Source organism: Taeniopygia guttata, chromosome 19 (genome assembly GCF_048771995.1).
Source record: "Taeniopygia guttata chromosome 19, bTaeGut7.mat, whole genome shotgun sequence".
Classification (NCBI taxonomy): domain Eukaryota; kingdom Metazoa; phylum Chordata; class Aves; order Passeriformes; family Estrildidae; genus Taeniopygia; species Taeniopygia guttata.
In genome coordinates, this window is record NC_133044.1 from 335,514 (window position 1) to 359,375 (window position 23,862).

Here is a 23,862-nt window from a genome sequence, read left to right on the forward strand (position 1 = left end):
GGAAGCAATTGCATCTGGGCTCACTGCAGCTGATTTGTAATTTATGGGCTGAGGGCAAGACAATAGATGGCGAGGGGCTGAGGTGGGCTGGGGGCTGTGGTTCCAAGGAGGGCTGGATGCTCACACAGGCAAAAGGAACCAGGACAATGTCACCTCTGGCTGTGCCAGGCCCTGCAGAACCTGCCCTGTGTTTCTTAGGTTCTGCCATCCAGTAGCTGCCCCAGGACGGACCGGGGTAGGATGACAGGGATACCTGGCAAGGCACACAGGGTGGCAGGGCTGGTGCATCTGAAAGCTCCTGCCCTGCCTGTCTTCCCCATGCCTCACCCCCTCCAGCTCCACCCAGCCTCCTGTTCCCGCAGCGATGCCACCAAAGCATCCATCACCTTCCTGAATAGTTGCATAGGAATGCCCTGTCAGGGCCAGCACCCCCAGAAGCTCTCCAGATGTCCCAAAAGACATCTCCAAAGACAGAATGCTGCAGTTCAAGACATTCCAAGTCTCCATCATTCCTTTAAAACATCAGTATCACCCTGTCAGTGACTAAATCACCTCCAGGGTAAGCAGTTGCCCTTGTTTATGAAGAAATATATATCCCTTGAAAAATGGCCTGACACGTTTGCTCCAGACAAAGCAGTTTGGCAATGAGCTAGGAAGCCTGAGGGGCTGGAGGGAGCGCAGGACAGGTCAGGACAATTGCACACCGTGATTAACACATCACCTGGCAGCCGCCTGGACACTCTGCTGAGAAAGAAGGGTCTGAAAACACCAGACTAGGACAAGATTGAGCCTTTATCCCTTAGGAGTATGGAATCTACCATGAATAAATGACACTATTAATATTAATGTAATAACTTTGGCTTTTGTATAGATGCTGCTGTGAGATGAAACCCCCTATAGGTGGGCAGCCCATCAATCTGCCTCAGCCACCTGCAGGGGCCTTTCCACCTGCAGGGGACCCAGCCCCATGCTCACACCTGAGCTGCAGCCGCAGCTGAGCCCCGCTCTGGTGACTCAGGGCTTCTCTAGCCAGTGCAGGATAAGTCCCTGTCACCCTCTGTGCCTCCCTGGGCAGGAGATATTTCTGGTTCCCTCGCTCATGAGGGACAGTGCCAGAAATACCCGAGCTATGCCAGGCATTTGCCACAGCCAGGCTGAGGCACGGCCAGCCCATCCCCGCGGCACCGTGCCCGAGCTGCCGGGGAGCCCAGAGCTCTGCCCAGGGACTCCCCCGCCACCCTGGGACCCCTCACCTCTGCCCCAGGCCCTCACCCCAAGCCCCTCTGGGCACTGCCTCCCACCAGAGCACCTGCCCTGCCCTGCCCAGGTGGGAGAGCCGAGATGGGGCTGCTGCGCCAGCACCAAGGACTGGGAGCCAGAGAGGAACAAAAGGAGACAATGCAGCACGGCCCAAACCCAAAAATAGTAACTGTTTCCCTGCAAAGGAGCAGTCACATCCCAATTTCCCTGGCATGGCAGAAACGGATTTGGGAGCTTGCAAACGAGGGAGAAAGCGATTATGGTGCTTCAATCGGTGCTGCAGGAGGAGGATAAGAGGGCATCCACTCTTACAGAAGTATCACAAGAACTAGAGCTTTAGATTACATTACATCCAGCCCCAAGTAATCTGATTAGAAATTTATTTCATGGCTTCAGTTAGAAAGACATGAAGGAAATCCCAGGAAAGCACAGAGCCAGCTCTTCCATGCAGGCAATGAGAGACAGAGCACAGTGAGCTTATCTCCCCAGAAATGGTGTGAGACGGGTGTGACACGCCACCAGCCACCCTGACACCACGTCACTTCTGGGGCTCGGATCGGCGTGTGCGGAGGCGTGGGGCGGCCCCAGCTCCCACCCCAGACGCTGGCAAAGCCCCCTGGCACAGCAGTGCCCCAGCCCTGACGGCTCCCTGCGCCCAGCTCTGCGGCTCCTGCACAGAGGAGCAGAGCCCAAGTGCCAGAAAGGAGCAGTTTACCTGCTGAGCTCAAGGAGGAGCACACAGGGATGGGCTGGCCCTGTCCAGAGCCCTTCCCTGGGAGGAGTGCAGTCCAGCACTGACCTTCTGCCTTGGATGGCCCAGGAGTGTCCATCTCCCCAGCTCAATTTCCAGCCCTCCCAAGCAACAGGCAGAAAGAGTGGTCAAAGCCACAACGAAAGAACAAAAGTAAAAGAAGTCTCACTGCTGAAAGCAGCTGAGGTCAGGTGGGTCTTGTCACTCTCCCCTGGGCAGAGGGGATGCTGAGGAGCACAGCTAAGGAAGGTGCTGGGAGCAACCCCTCCCTGTGCACCCCAGGCTGCCCCTGCTCGAGGGCACACAGTCTCCAGAGCATCCCAGTGGAAGGGCTCCTGGCTGCAGCATGGGCAGGTGACACCGAGCACCATGTGTGACAACCAGACCAGCTCCAGAAGGGGCAAAACCTGAGCCATAGCCAGGCCAAGAACTTTAAGAAAGCCGCCAAAGAGCAGTGACCCAAGAGCATCAGTGACAGAAGCCTGGAACACTGACCATGCCATCAACACATGAATGCATGAGTGGTTTTCCAAGACTCATTTATCAAGGAACAAAGCAAGCTATGGGTACAAGGAGTCTCTTGTACACCTCTCCCATCCATTGTGTGCCATTGGCTATGAGCCAAGCACTATTCTGCAGTCGAGAGAGCCCAAGTGAGTCACCCTTGGGCTCTTCCTGCACTGCAGCCTGGCTGTGTGGTGGCAGCTGAGGGCAGCATCAGCCACAGCACAGCTGACACAGAATAAGGTAGTCATGACCATGACAGCAGCACAATTACATGGAAATTGTATTCCTGATAATTTGGGGTATTTCTCCCTGTGAACACAGGCCTCCTGAAGAGACGAGCTCCAAGACTTCAGCATCCAATTAAATTAGATCAAATCAGCAGAGGAAATCAGTCTTTACAGCATGAGCAGATACTCTGAATTTTACTAGCAAATCAGTGAGCTAAATGTCACCATTCATCATTAACATCACTAATAAAGCCAGATTTGGGAGGCACGGCCACAAACATGTGCCACTCACCCAAAGCTTCCAGCAGCACCAGCACCCTGCCCAACCCCCGGTCCTCCCTCTGCTCCACGTCCAGAGCAAAGACAATCTCTGATTGGCATGATGGCTTCAATCTCCACTGGAATCCTGCCAGGAAGCTCAGGATCAGACCCAAATTCTACCCTCAATGGAGCAATGCCCCTCCGAGGATGCTGCAAGGGATGAGGGAGGAGGTGGTGGGCAGCGAGGCGGTCAAGGGACAGGTCCCAGTGCCACAGAGGGTGGCAGCAGGAGCAGCAGCACCTGGGCCCCGGTGACTCTTCAGAGATGACACCATCTCAATTACCCGCCTCCCTCACACACCTTGTTTGATGTGAAAGCATTAAAAGACATATAATTTGCGGAGCTAAAACACAGGTATTATCTCTGACACATCCATACTACAGGGAACATTCTGAAGTCAATCACATCCAGGAGATTCTGCTGCTCTACAGATTCTTCCTTGCCTCTCGCTCCAAATAAGAAAAGATGGAAAATGAAGCCGTTTTTAGCTGCAGACTCACCACCTTCCTCTTCAAATCACCTCACACTGTGCAACCTCATCAATGATCCAGAACAAGAGACCTAGATCAGCTTGTCAGGGCTTTAGAAAGTGGACTCTGCATTCCAGACTGGAAAGGATTAACAGTATATTGCTGTAGGAGAAAGGAGCTGTCACAGTCCCTGGTGTGACACCAGTAGCATTTAAGAGGAACGAGACAGGACAGTGCCTGGAAGGACTGACCTTTGAGACTTCACAGAGACTAAGAATATAGCTCTGACCTATTCAAGTACCTGCCAAGCCTCTACTACATGTCTCTTCTGGGTGGGAGCCCGAGCTGAGCCACGTTTTCACAACAGGCTTGGGAAGATGTGAGTTCCTTGGATATGGTATGGGTCACTGAGAGCATCACAAGCCCCACTGGAAATAAAACAGCAGAGATGGAGAGGGCCATTTCCAGTGCAGGACCATGGCATGGGAATGCCGCTGGGGCCAGAGGCCACCCATCCCTGCTGGACCGCGGGGCTTGCCGGCGGCAGGAGGCCGGGCCCTGCAAACTGGCAGCAGGAGCGACAGCCGGCGGGAGCGGTACAGTAATTAACAAAATTATCATCAGGAACAAACCACAGGCTTTGGCAGAACGCCTGCACTGCCACGCCGGCACTGCCTACCCTGCTCCGGGCTCCTTGGCCTGGCAGACGTGGGGCTGCCCACAGTCCCCAAATCACACCTGCCCTGGCAATGAGTGGGCACATGTCCATGGCCAAGGGGAAGCCAGCAGGAACATGGCCAGGGCCAAGGGGAGGCCAGCGGGAACATGGCCAGGGCCCAGGGGAGGCCAGCAGCCACCCCGAGTGAGGAAGAGCCCCTGCAGACCCTGCCCGGGTGACCTCTGTGACTCCTGCAGACAGGAGTGAACCCACAGGCAGATGGTGCCTCAATCACCGCAGCCATCGCGGCTCCTCCGCCCATCGCGACAATATTTGCTCTCAGAAGGTGGCTGCTCTCTGAGCAACCACCCTCCGGCTGCAAACAGCTCCCAGCCTGACAGGCTATAAATATGGCAGGAGGAAAAACCAGCACAGTTTATTAGTTCTGAGACAGAGCTAAAAATAGACCCATGTGGGGCTGCTCAGTCCTCTGGGCAGATGTAATTGTGGATAATCTAGCTTTAAATATGGGAAGGCTGTCTGACAGCAACAACAACATTTTAGCATATGGACGGGGCGGCACTGCCGCGAACACGCCGCTGCGCCACCTCCAACGTCACAGGGAGCGGCGCTTGCACTGCCACATCCCAGCCCACCTCTTCTGCTCCGTGGCTGGGCTTTCTGCAGGAACAAACCCTCACATAAACCCAAATATCCTCTTAGTGGCAGCAGGCCACTAAGAGGAAAGCACAGAGTCAAATACCAAGGGAGAGCATCGATGGAGCTCTGCCAGTATCCATTCCCCCGGCCTGAAATTTTATATAGGTAAGGCTTACCAGATTAAATGGCTGAAACACTCCAAGTCCTCAGAGCTGACAGTGCCTTCCTCCTCCTGTGAAAGCTTCCTCTGTCCCAGGCAGGCTGTGAGACGTGCTGGGAGGATGCTATGTGGGTGCAGCGTTGGGTGTGGGCAGGCAGCCAGGGCGATAACTGCCCTTCCACGAAGAGGGAAGCGCTCCTGCCTGCCTGCCAGAGATAGCAGGGAGACGTTGGCACTGGCTGGATTTTGTAAATCTCCCACCAGTCCTTGGGCTGACGAGGAAGGACAGACTGCGGCCCTGCCACCATCCTGGCAGGCAACACAAGCAGGGCTGGTGGCAGCCACCATCTGTGGCAGCAGCACCCGCCACCAGCCCTGGGCACACACCTGCAGTTCCCCGGCACTGCAAGGGGCTTCATCCCAGCAGGAACCCAGCAGAAGACCTGCCAACACACGGCCTCATTTTGCCTGGCACACCATGCCCAGCCACGACTCTCGGAGCTGCCACGGCCCTGCTCCCCTCCAGCTCAGCACTGGTTTTAACTGAGTTTAAAGTTTTCTGCAGGTCCAGAGCACTCCTTGCACCCTGGCCCTGCAGGCTCAGTCCTTCTCCAGGCACACTGGCAGGAGGGAGTCACTGCCAGGCTCCAGAACTGGGAGGGACATCCAGGGCACGTTCCTGGTGGGGGTAATTGTTGGGGTTTACACTGGGCTGGCTCCAAGCCCGTCAGCAATGGAGAGGAGCAGTTCCAAAGACACAGAGATAGGAAGCCCCCTATGTGCTGCAGCTGGCTGCTTTGCAGCAGTTTTGACAGCATTCCCTTTGCATGTGCTTCTCCAGCTAAATATAATTGCAAAACATACATTTACATGCAATTATCCATTTATGAAGTGCTAATAAGTCAAAGGAATTTACTTAGATGCAATCTGCTTGCCAGACCTTGTCCTCACAGGACCCAAGCACAAACATCCAAGATCAGTGCAATAGTCAGTGCAGCCAGCTCTAAGATACTAAATCATTCCCACATCTTCCCATTAACTCAGCTCCAGCCCATCAAATATTAAAGAGCCTCAAGCCTGGACACAGCTCTTTTCACAAAGATCGAGTCAATCTTTCATCTCCTCCCACCTTCATCCTCCTGCTCCCATCAGCAGAGGAGCATCACATGCTCTTTCATGTGAGTTCTGACTGCACACACACTGAGTCCCAGTAATTGCTGTACATGGCTCCTCCGTTCCACAGAGACATGATTCTTTTGGTGCTATTTTTGCTTTATAAGGCGAGAAGAAGAGCTGACTCTGCCTGAAGGGAGGGCTTTTACTGAATTTTTTGTTTAACACTCTGTGGTTTCTCAGTGCACCCCATCAATACCAATGAGCAAATAACCAGAGCACACAGGCTGAGGAGCTGTCAGCAGGTGAAGGGCTGGTGAACCCCCCATGGGACATCACCCTACCAGTTTGTTCCACAGAGGAGGAGGGAGGGCCCCACAAGTCCCCATCCCACTTTTCCACCTCCAGCATCCCCAGTACAAGGACTCTACAAGGCCAAGGGGGCTCGAGGGTCTCTGCCTGCTTTCTTGGGGACTCCTGCACTTGCTGGGCTGCTATGAGAGGCGAGCACACCCACCTGGCTGGCTCACCTGGCCAGAACTGCTGTTTGACATGCAAAGATCCTGTGCAGGCTGATGTTTTCTCTGGGGTGACCTTCCCACCAGGGAAGCAGCTTAGCTGCCATCTGGCTCAGGTCTTCCCTTCCTGGCAGCACAACCTGACCCCAAGCACCCCGTGTTTGACTCGGACTGCAAGGAGCTGTGCCCCCAGGAGAACCAAGGGGACCCCAGGGACCTGGAGACACTTCCAGCTCCCTACAGAGACTTCATGTGACACAAGAAAACACCAACACCACGCCAAGGCTGGGGAGCTGCTTCTGGACACGATTCCCCTTTTGCCAGCCAAGGGGATTCAGCAGCTCCAAGTGCTTTCCCCTGAAGTGGGTAAGGAATCAAAAAATGTAACAGAAAAGTAGAGATCACAATGGAATTGGTCCAAACCAAACACAGGGTCTGCAAATGCCAAATCCCATTTGCTGCCCAAGTGTCTCAGTCTCCATCCCACAGCTCCCTGAGGCCAGCCCAGTCCCAGGAGCTCTCAACAGCCCCAGCACCCAAGCACAGCAGCACCAGTGCCTGCTTCCACCCCTGGGGGCATGCACCCCTAAAAACAGTCAGCAGAGTATCCCCAAGTCCGCTCCCAGGCTCTTCATCCCCCAGAGACTGCCTTTGGGCAGGAGCATATCTCAGCTCCCAGAGCAGCCCCTGGCTCCCCATAGCAGCCAGAGGCTCAACTTGCTTCCTCCTACCACAGGACAGTGCTCCAGAGCCAGGGCTGGCCCATGGCCAGGACACAGACCCGAGTGGTGGCACAGGGCACAGCAGCTCTGGCTGGGCGCCGATGCTCTCAGGTTCCTCTGCCTGGCAGGCACGGGCACGGCGCAGCTCCCGGGGGCAGAGCCAGACCCAAACTCCAGAGCTCCCGGGTGCTTCAGAGGCCGAGCTGCATGGCTGCAGGGCAGAGCTGCCGGGAATGCTCGAGCCCTGAACACCTTCGCTGCCCGCCTGCAGCCCTGGCACCTCTGCCTGTCACCAGCGGGGCCAGCTGAGCCCTGCCCGTGCTCCAGGGCCCTCCAGCATCACCTCTCCCGTGCTCCAGGGCCCTCCAGCATCCCCTCTCCCGTGCTCCAGGGCCCTCCAGCATCCCCTCTCCCGTGCTCCAGGGCCCTCCAGCATCATCTCTCCCGTGCTCCAGGGCCCTCCAGCATCATCTCTCCCGTGCTCCAGGGCCCTCCAGCATCACCTCTCCCGTGCTCCAGGGCTCTCCATCATCCCCTCTCCCGTGCTCCAGGGCTCTCCAGCATCACCTCTCCCGACACTCCCACTCCGCAGTGCCTGCTCGTGCTCTCCAGTCCCTCAGACACATTCCCGGTTACCATAGGAACTAATGAAACCCGGACTGAAGAAGAGGGAGAGACAGGCCGAGGGAGAACCGCTGTGCTGGCCCAGTGCCGCCCGCGTGGGTGAGTTGGTCCTGCTGCCCCGCAGCACTCGCCGGCTCTGGCACCGAGCGCTGGGCCGCCCGCCCGGCTCTCCGCAGGTCAGTGCCGATGTCTGCAGCAGCACGAGGCTCCCTGAGGTGCTCCGGGCCCTGCGGAAAGCAGCTCATATTTTCGGAAATAACTTGTACAGGGGAAGAAAACTCCCGATGCCTGGTGCCTCTGTGCCACGGGTTAAACCAGGACACTCCGACAGAGGCTGCAGCAATTACAAGAGGGCGCTAAAAACCCGAAAGTTTGGGTTTATAATGCTTTTATAATTTTAAAAGCTTTTACAAATACGAAATGTGGCTCTGACTGAGGCACAATTACAGAACCACTTCATGCAGCAGCCTACTCACAGACCAGAAGCACCACGGGCTTGTGGGAAGCACTAGCTGCAAACAGCAGTGATGTTCATCAAAAGCTCCAAGGAAACTCCCTCCTCTGGCCAGGGCAGGAAAGGTAGAGATGGAGAAACGTGGCCCCAGAGCCTCACCCTGCCCAGGCAGGAGCACGGCAGCGTGCCCAGCACGCTGGCACAGCACTCCAAGCACGGCATTAGCTGCCTGGCACGGTGGAGGCAGGAGGGTACAGGGGGTTTCTGCTGCAGAACTGCTGCAACAGCCTTCGGAAAAGATCAGGCCACAGTGTACAGCAGAGTGCAAAGAGCAGCTCAGTCTTTCTCAGCTTCATGGAAAAAGGAAAGTCTGCAGAGAACTCCCTCCACTCCCCAAAGTGGTAAGCATTGATTTAAACTTCTCATTAGTTCAGCACAACCTGAGCAATGAGCTAGTGCTGCTGTAGCATTTACAACGGGCATTTGCCGGCTCGGCTCGTTCAGGCAGCAGCTCCCCCAGGCTTTCCGGATACTTTTCCATTAATGAATAATTTGCACAATGATTATAGAGGGAAACTGCATGAGCCATCACCCTATGCATTGCCTGGAGCCCAGGGGAGGCTTGCTCAGAGCATTTCTGTGTCAGCACAGGGTCTAGCTGATAGCGCTGGAGCTGCATGTGTGTCAAAACAGGGAACCTGACCCGGGGTTCCAGGAATCCAAGACCCAGAATCCAGCAGAGAGGAGGACAAAGCTGGTGGGAACAGGAGGCAGGTCCCAGACAGCCACGAGTGCTGGGGGAGCTGAGAGCACTGGTGCCACTCCCAGACCTTCACCACCTTCTCTTCCCCATCAGCCGAGGACATAACCCAGCAGGGATGGTGACCTCACACAACTCACTCCATCACAGCACAGGACCCAACCCAGCAACCACCTTGCCAGAGCTGCACAGCCCACACCACCCCGCAGTGTCAGGCAGTGTCCAGCAAGTGGCAAATCCAAGATGGACCCACCAAGAACACCGCCAGTCCACAGACCCTCCTGGACCGCAGCAGCATCTCCACCCCCTCCAGAGCAGTGCCCAGAGCCTCTCAGCCGGGTCACAGGCACTCACTGTTCCACTGACACTCACCACTTCTCCAGATTGAAAAACAAAACACAAAACCTCCAGACTTCACTGGATTTACACCCAGAAGCTCAGTGCCGGCCTGACCCACTGATTCCCACCCCCATTACCCCCGAGGCAGAGCTGGTGCCCTGTGGGTTGCCCCATGCCCACCTCAGCCCGCTGATCTCACGGTGATCGTGTCACCGTGTTTGCTGTCATCTCCCAGTGCCTGATTCACTTCAGGCTTCCAGGAGAACAGACTGTGGGACACGCACAAACACATGTCCTGGAGTGGGCGGACATGGCTGGACTCCACTGCACCAGCTGGAGCCCAGCTCCCAGGAAAGCATCCTCCACACACCGAGCCAGCTCCCAGCACCACGCACCCCACGGGAAATCACATGAGAGAAGAGCCAGGTACTCACTTGATCTTCAGGCTGGCCAGCATTTTCTTGTCGATCCTGAGGAGAGAGCAGAGGAGGGTGTTACTGCAGGCACAGGGGCTCCAGATGTAGCTGGGAGGGGGGTGGGTACTGGAGGCTGCTGCCAAACACGACCATCCACTGCGGGTGCCAGCGCTCCAGCTGACACGACGATCGCCACAGAAAGATTTCATTGGAAAACAAAACCAACCAAGATTTAACCCACAATGAAGTCTGGCAGCAAGCAAGAAAAGATCTCCCTAGATCTTTCCTGGTGCAGAACTGCTGCCTCCCAGTCTGGAATGCCAGAGGTGAGCTGGGAAGCAGAGGAGGGCACCACCTGTGTCCCAGCTCTCTCCAAAGCACAGCTGTCACAAACCAAGTATTTACAAATAATGGGCCTGTGCAGCCCTGACGTGCTGGGAAGATCCCCCCAAACCCCACATATTGCAACCCAGCCCCAGGCAGACAAAACACAGAGCAGCCCCTTCGGTCCCAGCCCTGGCTGGCTCATGTGGGACCAGCAGCCCCAGTTGTTTCACTCATTCTGGCACTGGTAATGAGTGCTCATCGCCTCAGAATCATTGTGGTTACTGTCATATTAATATTAATTAATGCAAATCATAGTAATGTCTCAAAATGCAAAATAATGTCTTTTGGCAGTCACTGAAAATGCTCTGTTATCTGCCACATGGAATCAATTCCACATCTCAAAAAAAGACCAAACAGCAAAATAACACCCCCTTGTTTTGCATCGTGATCACAGAGAACACAGCATGGCCGCAGAAATACAGCTTCCCCCCCTCGCAGCTTTACCTTCTCCACCCCCAGGCTGGGTTTCACCGTCAGGAGGGGGCTGCACCCCAGGGTGGCACAGGGAGCCGGTCCTCGGCACTCTGTGCCGCAGGCTGAGCCTGGCAGGCACTCGGGCACAGGCACCGTTACCTTCCCCAGGGTGCCTCACCGACCGCAACCTCACCCTCACAGAACCCCACGGCCACGGGAGGTCTGTTCCAGGCATCTCCCCAAGCATCAGCTTCCATGCTCTGCTCTGGAGAGCCAGCATGCTGCTGCTCCTAAAAATAGATCTAGGCACCTGCTATTGTGACTTAAACCTTACAAGCCTGCCCAGACCTTGTTGATCATTAAATCACATTAAACATCAGAGCATGCTGGGGAGCAGAGCTGTTTCCAAACTCAGTGGCAAAATAGCTCAGGGACAAGGGGTGGCTGGGGCAGCTTCCATGGGACCTGTCGCTGAGCGAGGGCTGCACGAGTGGCTCCATCCAGAGCCACAGGAATTAAAAACAGTTGTTGTTATTTATGAGTGAGAAGAGGGGAAAAAAAGAAACAACAACAAAAAATACCGAAAACAAAACCAAACAAACAAACAAAAAAAAAAAAAACCACACCAAGAAAACCCACACAGTATAAACTCCCACGTTTGGGAAACCGCAGTTGCAGAATGACTATGAGCCGTTTGTGAGCCCTGCCCTGCCCTGCTCCAAACGCGACAAAATGAAACTGCCCACACCCCTGGGGCTCCCGGCCCTGGGCAGCTCCAGCTCCGGGGAGCACCCGCTCACTCACATCGGCTTTGCACACCGTGTGCGTCCCTACAGCCACACCGGGGCCACCGCATCTGCCCCCGAAAATCAGCACACCGCTCCGGGACCTCGCTGGCAGCAGATGCAGCTGCTGGAGAGCTTAAAAAATATCAATTTCCAGTCCAGCAGAGGCTGGAAACGGCGAGTGCCGCCGCAGCAGGAGGCGGCTGGGTGTGCCCAGGCACCTCACACGCAGCCCCACAGGAAGGGTGGGTCGGCCGGGACCGTGAGAAGATGCAGGTGCGGGCACGGGGCTGCGGCAGGTCCCTTCTTTTCCAGGGCACAGCGATTTCCAGGGACCCGGGGAGAAGGGCACCGACCCCCTTGGGGCTCCCCCGCCGCTCTCACCATGGTGTCTGAAGGAAAGCCCACGTCCTGTTCCCCCAGCCCCAGCTGCAGCGGCGGCACAGCCCCCCGAGAGCCAGTGCAGCCCCCCGAGAGCCAGTGCAGCCCCCCGAGAGCCAGTGCAGCCCCCCGAGAGCCAGTGCAGCCCCCGAGAGCCAGTGCAGCCCCCGAGAGCCGCCTCAGCCCCCCGAGAGCCAGTGCAGCCCCCCGAGAGCCAGTGCAGCCCCCGAGAGCCGCCTCAGCCCCCCGAGAGCCGCCTCAGCCCCCCGAGAGCCGCCTCAGCCCCCCGAGAGCCGCCTCAGCCCCCCAGGAGCCAGTGCAGCCCCCAGGAGCCAGTGCAGCCCCCCGAGAGCCGCCTCAGCCCCCCAAGAGCCAGTGCAGCCCCCCACCAGCTGGCAGAGCCCCTTTTCCCCAGTGACTCTCCAGCTCGTGGTTTTCTTTCCCCCGCACCTGCCAAAGCACAGCAAGAAGAAAGACAGAGCAAAGCCCAGCTGGCCCTGAATGCCCTGCCAAGGAGGCTCACGGCTCTGCCCCACCGCAGAAGCTCCTGGGATGCCCCCGGGCACTCCGGGCCCCAGACCCACTGCTCTCAACAGCGACCGTGGGGCAGAGCTGTCCAAGAGATGCGATTTGCCCACTATGAGCCCACATATCACAAAACTTATTTGCACAGAAGTCTATTCAAGTGCTTCCTTCGCCTTTGTAAGTAAAGCAAACCCAATCCGGCCGAGGCAGCTGTCTTGGCTTCAGCAAGGCGTGCGCTCCATCCCAGGGGACGCTGCCGAACTTGGCGCTCCAGCTGCCCTCCCACTGCCCCCGCAGTTACTCAGCATCCCCCCAGCCGGTCTCGGGCAGCTCCAAGTCCGCGGGACCACGTTCCCCTCAAAGCCCCGGGGCTGCCCCTACCCAGTCCCAGCCGCTGCAGCCACTGCCGGACGGGGACTGTGCACAGCAGCCTTTTGCCCCAAACACCAAACACCATCACACCAAACCAGACTCGGAACAGGCATAAAACACCTCGGAGAGGAGACCTGAAGAGAGGGCAGAGGGAGAACCGTGCCGTTTTCTTCAGCTGTTTCTCTACAGATGAGCACCTCTCAGAGGGAACAGGAGCCGGACTCGGGGTGCAGGCAGCAGCCGTGCTGCTCTGCTGAGGACAGACAAGGAAGGGATGGCTCCTGGGGGTGCCAGTGGTGCTGGGAAGCCGCCCTGGACCAGGAGGGAGCTTGCTGCACACCCCAAGGTGGCTGTAAAATCGCTGTCTGCGTGCAGGAGCAGGCAGCAGGGACAGTAGCGAGGGAAAGGCGCAGGGCAGACACTCTTGCAGGTAACCAGGAGCCCCGCAGGAGCCCCCGGGGGGGTCCCCTCGCTGCCCATCGTCCGCAGAGCTCACGAGGTTCTGCCGGAGGGCAGAAGCTGTGCCAGGCTGCCCGCGCTGGCACGGGCCGGAGGGAAGGGCTCTGCCGGCGATTGCTGCTCCCGGAGGAGGAGGAGAGCTCCTCACACGGCTCCCGGCACAGGCGGGGAGGGAGGGAGGGAGGGGAAGGCACCCACCAGCCGTAGCCGCCGAAGGAGACGCTGCGCTTCCTCTGGAACATGCTGGTGGCTCGGGGCAGCCGCGGCACGGGGCACGGCGGTGGCACGGCGGTGGCACGGCGGTGGCACGGCGGGGGCACGGCGGTGGCACGGCGCTGGCACGGCGCTGGCACGGCGGGGCACGGCCCGAGCGGCGATTTCTGCGGCGCTGTGCGGGGCGGGGGGACCCCAGCACGGCCCCACAGCCGCCCCGGCGCTGCAGCGCATGCACACGCGCGCACACAAACCCCACAAAAAAGTCATTTCCTTTTCTTTTCGTGGCCGCAGGCTTTTCGCAACCTCACGCTGCAAATATCGTATTTCTCCTAATGGCAGGACCACCGGCAGTGCCGCGTGGGCAGCGGGGCTGAGCCACGGACACCGTGTCACCCACAGACATCGTGCCCTGCGCTGCCCAGCCACTAAGGCCCGATCCAGAGGGTCGCTGGTGGCAGCGTGGTGGTCTGCCTTTTCCTCCCTGGCAGTCACAGCACCAGGCTGGCTCCCTGGCAGGGGAGCCTCCAGTGCCCCTCAGGGACATCCCACTAAAGGCATCAAACCTCAGTAAGCAAAACCCCATCACTTCATCTCTCATGGCAAACAGATCCCACCATCCCAGAGCCCAGCAAGGCATCCCCCACTAGTTCCCATGCAGCTGCCTGTGGCACACAGGTTTTCCATCCTCTGGTCCCCTGGCAGCTCTGTAAGGCTGAAGTGGCATTTGCAGCCTGACTACCACTCAAACACCCTTGTCCTTTAGCAGTCAGGCTTCAGAAATCCCACGGAAATGGAAATGCTGACATCTAGCTGGGTATGAGCTCCCATCCATCACAAATCCCCAGGAAACAGATGCTGTTCCCTGCACCCCGCTTTGGGCATTGTAGGGCACAGCAGAGACGTGGGGAGCTGAGCCCGGTTGCAGGGTGGGCATGGTGCCCAGAGGCTGAGTGTAGTGCCCAGGTGTCCTCACACCTTCCAGCTCCCCAGACCAACCACCAGCGCCCACCTGCACTACACAGAGCTGGGCTGCACCAGGGGATCACCCTCTGCCAGTCCATCTGAGGAGGAGGGGTGAGGATGCCGAGCCCCCCGTGGCAGGGGAGAGGCAGGGGGAGCTGGGCTGTGCTGGGGCCACAGCACAGCACCACAGCCAGGACAGGACGAGCTGCTCAACACGCATGCTCTGCCATGCCCACGGGATCCAGGAGCCCGTGTCCCAGAGCCACTGCAGCTCAAAGGCCAGAAAGAGCCTCTGACTGCCAGATCACTCACCTCCTGCCCCAGTGATCCGAGGCAAAGCCTGGTGTGGACTCACAGCATCGCCTTGCCCTGGCAGTCCGTGCAGTGCTGGCTCCTGGGTCAGAGGCAGTTCTAGCCCAGCGTTCTCTACAAGCCCCCAAAAGCTTTAAATTGAGAGGCACTTGAATTCGATCTGATGTGTGAAAAAAAGGGGTGGAGGAGAGAGGGTATAAGGAGCTGGAGAGAGAAATCACTCAACTCCAGAGAAAAAACTTGGACTGAAATCCAGCTATTTCAACTCCTACTTTTCTGCCCACAGCCTTAAAGGGATGAAACGATGGAAATTCTTTTAAATTTAGAGCTCTTAAGGACATTATTTAAAAAAAAAAAAAAAAAAGCTGAAGGCTTTGAAGCCATAATTCAGGTGCTACAAAATATCTGGAGCAGTCATTTGCTTGGAACACATTTGTTCCTGGCCTGCATGATCTGTGTCAAAGCTCTGCACCAACAGCAGTGTGACGTTATTCTCTCGCTTCATCTTCCCCCAGGTCATGTCTTCCTTACACTCCTCCCAGTTGGTTTCTGCCCAGCTCTACCGAGCTGCTCACAATTAAAATGTCTGAAAACAAAAGCTTTGGGTACAGCCAGGCTGTGCTGTGGATTGGAATGAGAGCCGGTGCAGCTGCTCCAGCACAGCCCTGTGTGCAGAGCTGTGGGACACGGAGTGGTAGTGGCTGTGGGAAGCACCGACCTTAGCTGCTACCACACCAGGAACAACTTGGAGAGTCCCAGAGAAATGGCCAGCTTTAGACCTTTCCCCTTGCACCATCTACTGCATCTTGCTCTGCTGCCTCGGGCCTGCGGGAACTGCGGCTGCCGGAGGTGACACGGGAGCAGGAAGGGAACAGGGACACGCTCAGCAAGGCAGGACCTGACTGCCCTGTGCCAGGACCTCAGTCAGCAGGTCATAGTCACTCCTGCAGCTCTTCCTCACGTCTGGGATCGCCATAGGGAAGTATCTCCATCTCCTGCTTCCAGGAGGGTGTGGGGCAGCCCCTGCACAAGCCCACCTCACCCCGCTCCAGCACCTGGGGGTACCTGTGGCTGGCAGTGGTGGAAGTGGAGCTCTTCCTGCTCCCCATCCCCACACAGCTGCCAGCCCCCCAGGGCCACATCAGCTACCACAGTTCCAGGCGAAGGTTAAAAATACACCAGGGAGCCAACCCCAGCTCCCCTGAGGCCACCAGCCTCCCTCGGTCCCGGGTACCACACCACAGCCTGCCCAGCACCATCTCACCCGCAGGGGCGTGCCTCCAGAAATAGTCTCTGCAATGACATTTTCTCACTTCCCCTCTTCCCCCCGAGGTATTTCACACAGGCTCAAAAACAACAAGGCAAAAAACCTTCCTACTTTCAGAGCAGGCACAAGCAAATCATAACCGAGCAGCCAAAATTAGGGAACAAAACCCTGGGGGAGGACAACTCCTCAGCACCATCTGCACCAGTCTAAATTAACATCTCCCAAGGGCCTCTGCCAGAACCAGGATCCCATTGCTCCAGCCCAGCCTGGTGAGCTGTAGGGAGCGCTGTTATCCGTCCTTCCCAACAGCCAGCAGCTCCTGCCCACTGGAACAGTGCCGCACTGCTGGTAACACAAAGCAGGACTGCGCCCAGCAAGGGCAGCATAATTCTTCCCTTTCTTACTGGGGTAAGAGACTGATTGCCTCATTAGTGCTTTAATATCGCCTGCGGCACTCTGAGGGCATTCAGCTTCCCATTATGATTTTAAAGAAGGTTATGGGCATGCAGAAATATTAGGTTTTGTCCTGACAGGAAGAACATGCCATGTGCATCATCAGCTTGACCTACAGAACAAAGGAAAACAGTGTCCAAATTACCTCTGACTCAGTTCATAGAATATTTTAAACACTATTTTCTCCCCTTTATGGAACTGCTGAAGTGAAAAGATAAACTCGATACCTCAAATGCAGCTTCCCACAAACCTCAGGTAGCTCTCAGGAGCTGCTTTTCACCGTTCATCTCAGCCCAGAAGGACTGAGAGGGCTCCTTTGGCTGCCACGGTGGGGAGGGGAGGCTGTGTGTCACCCAAGAGGACAGCTTCAGAGAAAGGACAGGAGAACCAGAGCCTTTCCTGAGCCCAAGGCCATGCACAGTTCAAGCTGCAAACCATGCTCCAGCTCCTCTCCCACACTCTTGAGAAAACATTGATGGCTCATGGACTCATCCCTATGTCCAAAGTGATCTGACCACTCCTGCTCATTTCTGTGGAAATGGCTGAAAATGAGATCTGGAGGAATCCATCGTGCGACCTGCAAGCATCACTTCTCAGGCAGCTAGCACAGAGGGATGCTTACACCCAGGAGTGGCAGCACCAGCTTTCCCAGCAGCCCAGGAAGTGCCCAGCACAGAGGAGAAACCCATGAAACCAACAGGTGCTGGCTGACAACCTGGCCCCCATGCTGGCCAGGAGCCTGTGACCCCCAAAGCCCCTCTGGTCTCTCCCATCGTCACATGAACCAGCTCTTTGCTGCAGAGGGACACAGATCATGTCTCATCACAGCCCTGTATGCAGAACTCATCACACGGGCTCCCAGGCTCATTGAATTCTTCTCAGCCCACTGAATTTAATGTACAGCGTTGTTTGTTTTCTCAAGGCCACCCATTTTAGAGTCCTGCCTTGCTAGCAAGGGCATGGAATTCCTGTCTTATGAAAAGGCATGAAAAGGCTCTCTCTAGGAAAAGCCCGTTCAAGCGCAGATTTTCTGTGCCTGTTTTCTCCACCTCTTCCAACCACCTCCTTCCCATGCCAGTGGAGCCTGAGGGAGGATGCTTCAGGGAAGCAGCAGAGGCTCTCATCCTCATGCAGTCTGCCTCCCCAGGATCCAGCAGGAAGGTTGCTCCGTGCAGCCACACAATGCCCACATGGGTGCCCTGCACAGGACGCTCCAGAGACAGGGCAGGCACCACTGCTCCCCTGTGTGCCTGGTGGCATCCCTGCTGCAGCCAGAGGAGCAGCTGCCATGCCAGCTCCGGTCCCTGGGCGCTGTCACCATGGCTACCTGCACATCCACTGCACATCCCACCCTGCGCTCCCAGTCCCCGCTGCCTGCAGGAGCAGCAGCTCAGCGCTCCTTTGCCCAGTGCAGGGGCTGCTGCAAGGAGGATGCACTGGGGCAAACCTCCCACAAAAACCTGTTCCCAGTGGCAGGCTGGCACTGGCAGCTGCGCCAGGAACTGGAGAGTGTTTGGCCCAATTCACACAACAAACACGGAGCAGGGGGTGGCTGCAGCCAGTGAAGAAATCGTGGAGAGACAGAAAAAGAACAGCTTAAACTGAAAACCAGGGCTGGGAAAATGTGGGGGCGGGATGAAAGCATGGGAATGAGAGAGACCTGAACATGCTTTGGCTGGAAATTAGGAGGTTTCTAATTTTCAATACAATCAATCTCTGGAACAGTTTCCTAATTATGGAAATAAAGGAATCAAAAATACCCCAACCCCCTCACCGAGACTCGACATTTAAGATGTTACACAAGACGGTAAAGTCTAGCGGAAGGTGTCCCTGCCCATGGGAGGGGATTTGGAACTGAGTGACCTTTACAGTCCCTTCAATCCAGACCGTTCTGTGAGTCTGTGGTGCCCACAGCAGCAGGGCACTGGGCTGCTGACCCAGTGCGTGTCCTGGCACCTTCCCCTGACAAGGGCTGCTCCTCTCAGATGCCCCTGCCCTGCACCCCAGCCTCAGCAGTGACAGGGAATTGGGGGCTGCCTGAGGCTGAGCTGCGCTGGACAAGGTCAGTCCTCAGCAGCCAGGGCTCAGGTTTGAGGCCAAACCTGCGTGTGGACACTCTGAATGTTGCAAACAAGCTTCACGGGGCTCGGACTTGAGCTTTTCCAAGTCTTGCTACCTCTTGCCAACATCACCTTCATTTTTCAACCATTTTGGGTGGGCTTTTCAAGAGCCAAGCTGAAACCAAGATACAGTCAAGGAACAGTCCTTCTGGCATCCAGCTTGGAGGCAGATGTTAACTCCAAGCAAGGATTCATCTACCCCCACAAAAAATGCAAAACTGTCTGTGGAGAATGAGCTGGTTTTAGCTCCTGGAAAAAATGTCTCTCCTCCTGTTGCTGCTGAAGTCCTGTTCCTGTTTCCACAGCAGCAGCAGCCACTAGAGATCTGACCAGGTACACAGCAGGCAGCAGCAGCAGAGGGCCTCTTTGAGCAGCCCTCAGAACCCCGCTACCATACAGATGTGCTTAGGGATGAAGGGAAGGAACGATGATAAAACAAACAAGCAAAGAAAAAGGCATTTTTTGCTGCTATGGTTTTCATCTCTAGTGGGAGGAACCGGCAGCAGAGGGAGAATGCAGTACCTGTGAAACATGGTGTGTGCAAGTGTGAGCCGGCTGAGCACACCTGCAATCACACCGTGTGTTGGATCTGAATTTAAACTCTTTGGCATGATTCCAAACTTCAATAAATCATGCCTTGTGGACAGATATTATGTCCCTTCTGCTACTAAAACAACAAGCAGTCTTAAACAAAACAGCAGAGCCTAGAGCATGCAGAAGACAGCAGAACCTGGCAGGATCCATCTCACAGCCTGCATTTGCCAGGGATGCAAGCAGCATCTCACACGGCCCTGAAGGCTCTGTGCAGCCCCACGCCAGCCACACCGGTGCTCTGCCTGTGGGAACGAGCGGGATGAAGGGAAACGCTCAGCCTGGTGAGCAGACACTGCACCGCTCTCCTGTCAGGGATGAGCTGCAGCCTCGCACAGGGACAGCGGTGTGGAGGATCGCCCAGCAGACTGGCTGGGGCATGCAGGGAGGCTCAGGCGTCCCTTTGCTGTGCAAACACCTGGGGCTCCCCAGCTCCCGAGGTGCCCGGGGGAGGTGGGGCAAAGCTCCCCGCATGCCAGCGGACACCACCACCCCGACCCCCGGGGACAGCAGGCAGAGCACCGCACGGACTGCTGCAAATCGCCTCCTCGAATGGTCGATACTGTAAGAGCGGTGCTGACAGCCGCTTCACCGTCCCCCCGCACATGGGTGGCGGTCCGCCGTCCCCAGCCCTGAGCCTCCGTACAGCCCCCGGTTCCCGTACAAGCCCCTGCCCCGGCCCCGCGGCTCCGAGCGCAGACGGAGGAGCCGAGAGCCGCGAACCGCCAGGAGCGCGTACGTACCGCGAGGATGGGCTGGAGCCGCGCCGTGCCCGCGCCGTGCCCGCCGCTCGCCGCCTGCGGATCCCGCCGCGCTGGCGGAGCCGGCCCCGCGCGGGGCGGGGCGGGGCGGGGCGGGGCGGGGCGGGGCGGGGCCGTGCGGGGCGGGGCGGGGCGGGGCGGGGCCGTGCGGGGCCGGGCCGTGCGGGGCCGGGCCGTGCGGAGCGGTCCGCGCCCCCCGCCCGCCGCCGCGGCCCGGCATCCCGCAGGCTGCCGCCCTGTCCTGCCCAAAGGGCCTAAAGGCAGTAACACGGCCTCGCCGTGGCTGTCTCCTCGTTCCCTTCCCACCGAGCAGGAGCTGGAGGCGCCGGCCCAGCCCGGCCCGCAGCATCCCTGTGCCCCGCAGCTCCGCTCCCCGGCCGCAGCAGCGCCCGCGGCTGCTCTTGCCCAGTCGGAGTTTACACTTGGGCTGCCTTGGAGACCAACATTTTACTCCAGTGAGACAGACACAGACACCACTCATAAATGGCCGCTGATGTCCTACAGACTCTCCAGAGAGCTCCAGGTTACTTCCCGGGGAAAACTTCCAGGTACCTTTTCCTCTGGGAAATCAAATGAATCCAGGGAAATGAACCCCCTCAGGAAATCAAATTAATCTAGTGAAATTAACCCCAACAGCACTTAACATTAATTATAAATGATGTTACACATATTTCAGTTCCACATGCCAAATGAAACATGCACATCAGGCATGAGGCTAACACAGCGTCTGAAAGCAATCTGCAAAAATTAGTTAAAATCAATAAATAGCACAGTCATTCCAGTTTCTGGAAAGCCTCTCCAGCGGCAGGCAGAGGAATTCCCATCGTGGGAAGCAGATGGCAGCAGTAAGCGTGTATGCCATGGCTCCTGCCGAGAACAGCTGGCACCTCCCTCATGCCCCTAGAAGTCTCTTCCAGGTGTGAATGTCACCTCCTTCCACCCCCAACCCTGCTTGGCTTGCATGAAAAGTACCCACAGCCCTTCCTGTCCTGGGAAATCCAAGTCATTTGGGCACCTCCTTCCTCTGCAGTCACCCTCCCACTGTTGTTCTCATCCATGCAATTCCAGGCAGATAAATACTTCAGGGCTTTAAGGGCTCTTGGAACAAAATTGCTGCTGAAATAGAGAGCGAGGAGCTTTTAGTGCCACAGCCGCTCAGGGACTCAGCATGTTCCAGAGCTCTTTGCAGGCCAGAGAGCAGATGCTGCTCTGTGTGTGTCTGAGGCCCATGAGGCTTTTATGTTAATGGTGTTTTATCATCAAACACGGCATGGGAACTGACAGCAATGCATATGCATCAGCAGGGAGAGCCACAGCACATACCTGGGATGTGGCTCCCAAGGGGAGAGGTTAAGCTCTGACCAAAATCAGGGGATCAGAACAGATATTTTCCAGTGATCACTGATGGCTGGGGGAAACGCAGCCCCTGGCTACAACCTGTTTTTAAGTGGACCTCAAGTGCTGCACACATAAAGCAGATCCTCAACCAAACCCATGGGGGAAATTACAAGGAAAGTTTGGGCAGGCAGGTGATAATTTTCCTTTCCACTGCTTTAAACTAAACAGTGCTCATGTGGTGTTTGCAGCTCCTGGTGCAGCCGCTGTGCCTGGGACTTTATTTTAAAGCAAAGCTCAAGATGTTCATGTATCACAGGGTCCCCAGATAGGCTGGGGCTCGCAAGGCCCATGTCAAAACCACAAGGGCTTGTGAAAGAGCAAGCAGCAGGGTATGTGCCAGAGCTCCCCACATCCCCCAGCCCTGCACCCAGCAGCCCCCTTACCTGCTGGGGGAGCCCAGGTCTGCCCGGCTGACGATGCGATGCTGGTGGGGCGAGTAGAGCCACTGGAAAGCCGTCAGCGTCCTCTCCTCAATGCGAAAGCGGCCCTCTCGCACATACCTAAAAATAACACCAAGGGAGACTGAAATATTCATCAGTGCTGGATTGCGGGAGGGAGCGGCAGGATGCAGGAGTGGCTGCCTCGGCACCACCGCGCTCCTCGGTGGGAGCAGAAAATCCCGTTACAGCCCGGCTGCCCGCATCCCTGTGCCGCCCCCAGCATCACTTCAAATGCCAGGCCACAGGTTGAGGCTTATCAAGTAATAGTCGAGGGAATCAATGGTTATGAATTTGATTAGAAGAGTATGGGTTTGCCATAAAGTGAGAAAAATTCTGATAACCACAGTTGTTTCTATCTTTTGGGACAAAATCCTTCTGCCTGTTTCCATCCCAGCAGCCAGCTGCACTTCATACACACTCCTCTGAACATGAAATTTCATCAGCAAGTAATTAATAAGTGAAAGCCTCTGTAGTACTGATTGGAGGCACATGCACACACAGCTGCAGCATCTATGAACCTCACCCAGAGCTGGAGACAGCTCCTGTCCCTTCCTCTGCCTATGGATGCTCCAGGAGGTTCATTCCCAACATTAATGGCAGGGATGTGCCCACACTGTCTGGATGGGGCCAGGGGGATGTTCCATGTGCTGTGAGCTCCCCACTTGCTGCTGCTGGGCTCTGTGACCTCCCTGAGCCCAGCCCAGCCCTGCGGGGTCCTGCGGTGCTGGGGGCAGTGACAGTGCAGGAACTGTGACTTCACACTGCAGCTGAAGGAAACCCAAAAGGCTCCGTGAGCATCCCCAGCACAGTAAGTGCCAATTTTCTAGTTAAAAGCAGCCAAGCACAGTGCAATGCCAATGCTCCCTGCAGCTCTGGTGCACCATAACCGTGCACAGGGCAGAGGCAGGGAAGCCAGAGTGTCCCCTGGGAAGTGGGGGTGAGGCAGTGGGGATGCAGAACAGCCAGGCCATGCAGCTGCTGTAACAGTTTATTCAAGTGTGTGAGGGAAAAAATTGTCCTTGGCTGCAAGGGAGGGCGGGGGAGGTAAGGGGGAAGGGAAGTTGAGAGGAAAAGAAAAAGCTTCAGTGATTCCCACTCTTGCCGTAGTTTGAGGGGCTCCCACCCACAGCTGGGGCGCTGGCACCCAGCGCCAACCCGGCTCGGGCTCTGCTCCCGCCCCGGGACCAGCCCGGCCCCGTCCCGGAGCTTCCATCAGCATCCCCACGGAGCCGCCCAGCCACAGCCTGGCATCGCCGCAGCGCCCTGCTCAAAAGTCACAAGCTTCGGACGTCACAAACTGCACAATTCAACATAAAAGAACACAGACAAAGCTTGTTCTCAATGTCAGCCCGTCCCGGCTGCTCCGGGCACAGACAGTGCCCTGTTCCAAGCCCCGTCCCCGCACGCCAGAGATCAGAGGAGCCTCAGCACGCCACGCGAGTCCCGGGGACTCCCGGAATGAGGAGACCTCGGCATCCCGGCACGCTGCCGCTCCCATGCTTCCTCCTGAGCCGACAGGACCCTTTCCCAAGTGGAAAAAGTCTTCGGGTTCCGACTCTCCTACCTCTGCCAGAGATTCCCCTCCCAGCACGGACCCGCCCCCTCCCTGCACCCCCGGGACCCCCGCTCCAGCGGGGACCCCCGTTCCGGCCGGGACCACGCGGTGCCCCTCGGAGCGCCCCGAAGCATCCTAGATCCAGGGCGAGGTCCCGTGTCCCCTCAACCCTCCCCGGGGTCCCCCAGCCCGGGTTCTCCTCCTGTCCCGGGCTGGGAGCATCCCCACGCCAAAGCCCAGAGCCCCTCGCAAGCTGAGCCCCCGCCGGTCTCCAGCTCGGGTGCCCCCGGCCGCGACCCCTGGGACCCGCGGCTCCGCCGCACTCACCAGCGCACCAGCTCCCACCGCCGCTCCCCCGCCGCCTTGCCCGAGGCCATCCTGGGGTCCCGCGGGGCGGGGGGAGCCGCAGACCCCGCCCGGAGCCGGCGGCGGCTCCTCCGCACCGGGCCCGGCCCCGGGGCGGCTGCGCCGGTTCCGCCGCTCCCGCCCCCTCCGGCGCCCG

The 23,862-nt window shown here is 57.4% G+C and overlaps 1 protein-coding gene across 18 annotated transcripts in view; it reads right to left on the reverse strand.

Annotated features, from left to right (window-relative positions):
• The window catches only part of RAP1GAP2 (RAP1 GTPase activating protein 2), a 52,937-nt gene extending 29,075 nt beyond the window's left edge, over window positions 1-23,862 (reverse strand). For 4 of the 18 annotated variants that reach the window (XM_041720115.2, XM_041720114.2, XM_041720112.2 and 1 more), the window contains exons 1-2: window positions 19,950-20,060; window positions 9,980-10,015 (exon numbers count right to left, since the gene is read on the reverse strand). In XM_041720115.2, coding sequence (XP_041576049.1) covers window positions 9,980-10,002 — 23 coding nt within the window. In that variant the 5' untranslated portion in view covers window positions 10,003-10,015; window positions 19,950-20,060. Of the gene's footprint in view, window positions 1-5,031; window positions 5,379-9,979; window positions 10,016-13,482; window positions 13,705-14,775; window positions 14,938-19,949; window positions 20,061-21,748; window positions 21,866-23,687 lie in introns of those variants that run through there. The other 14 variants (XM_072916795.1, XM_072916796.1, XM_072916794.1 and 11 more) reach the window with 10 other exon arrangements.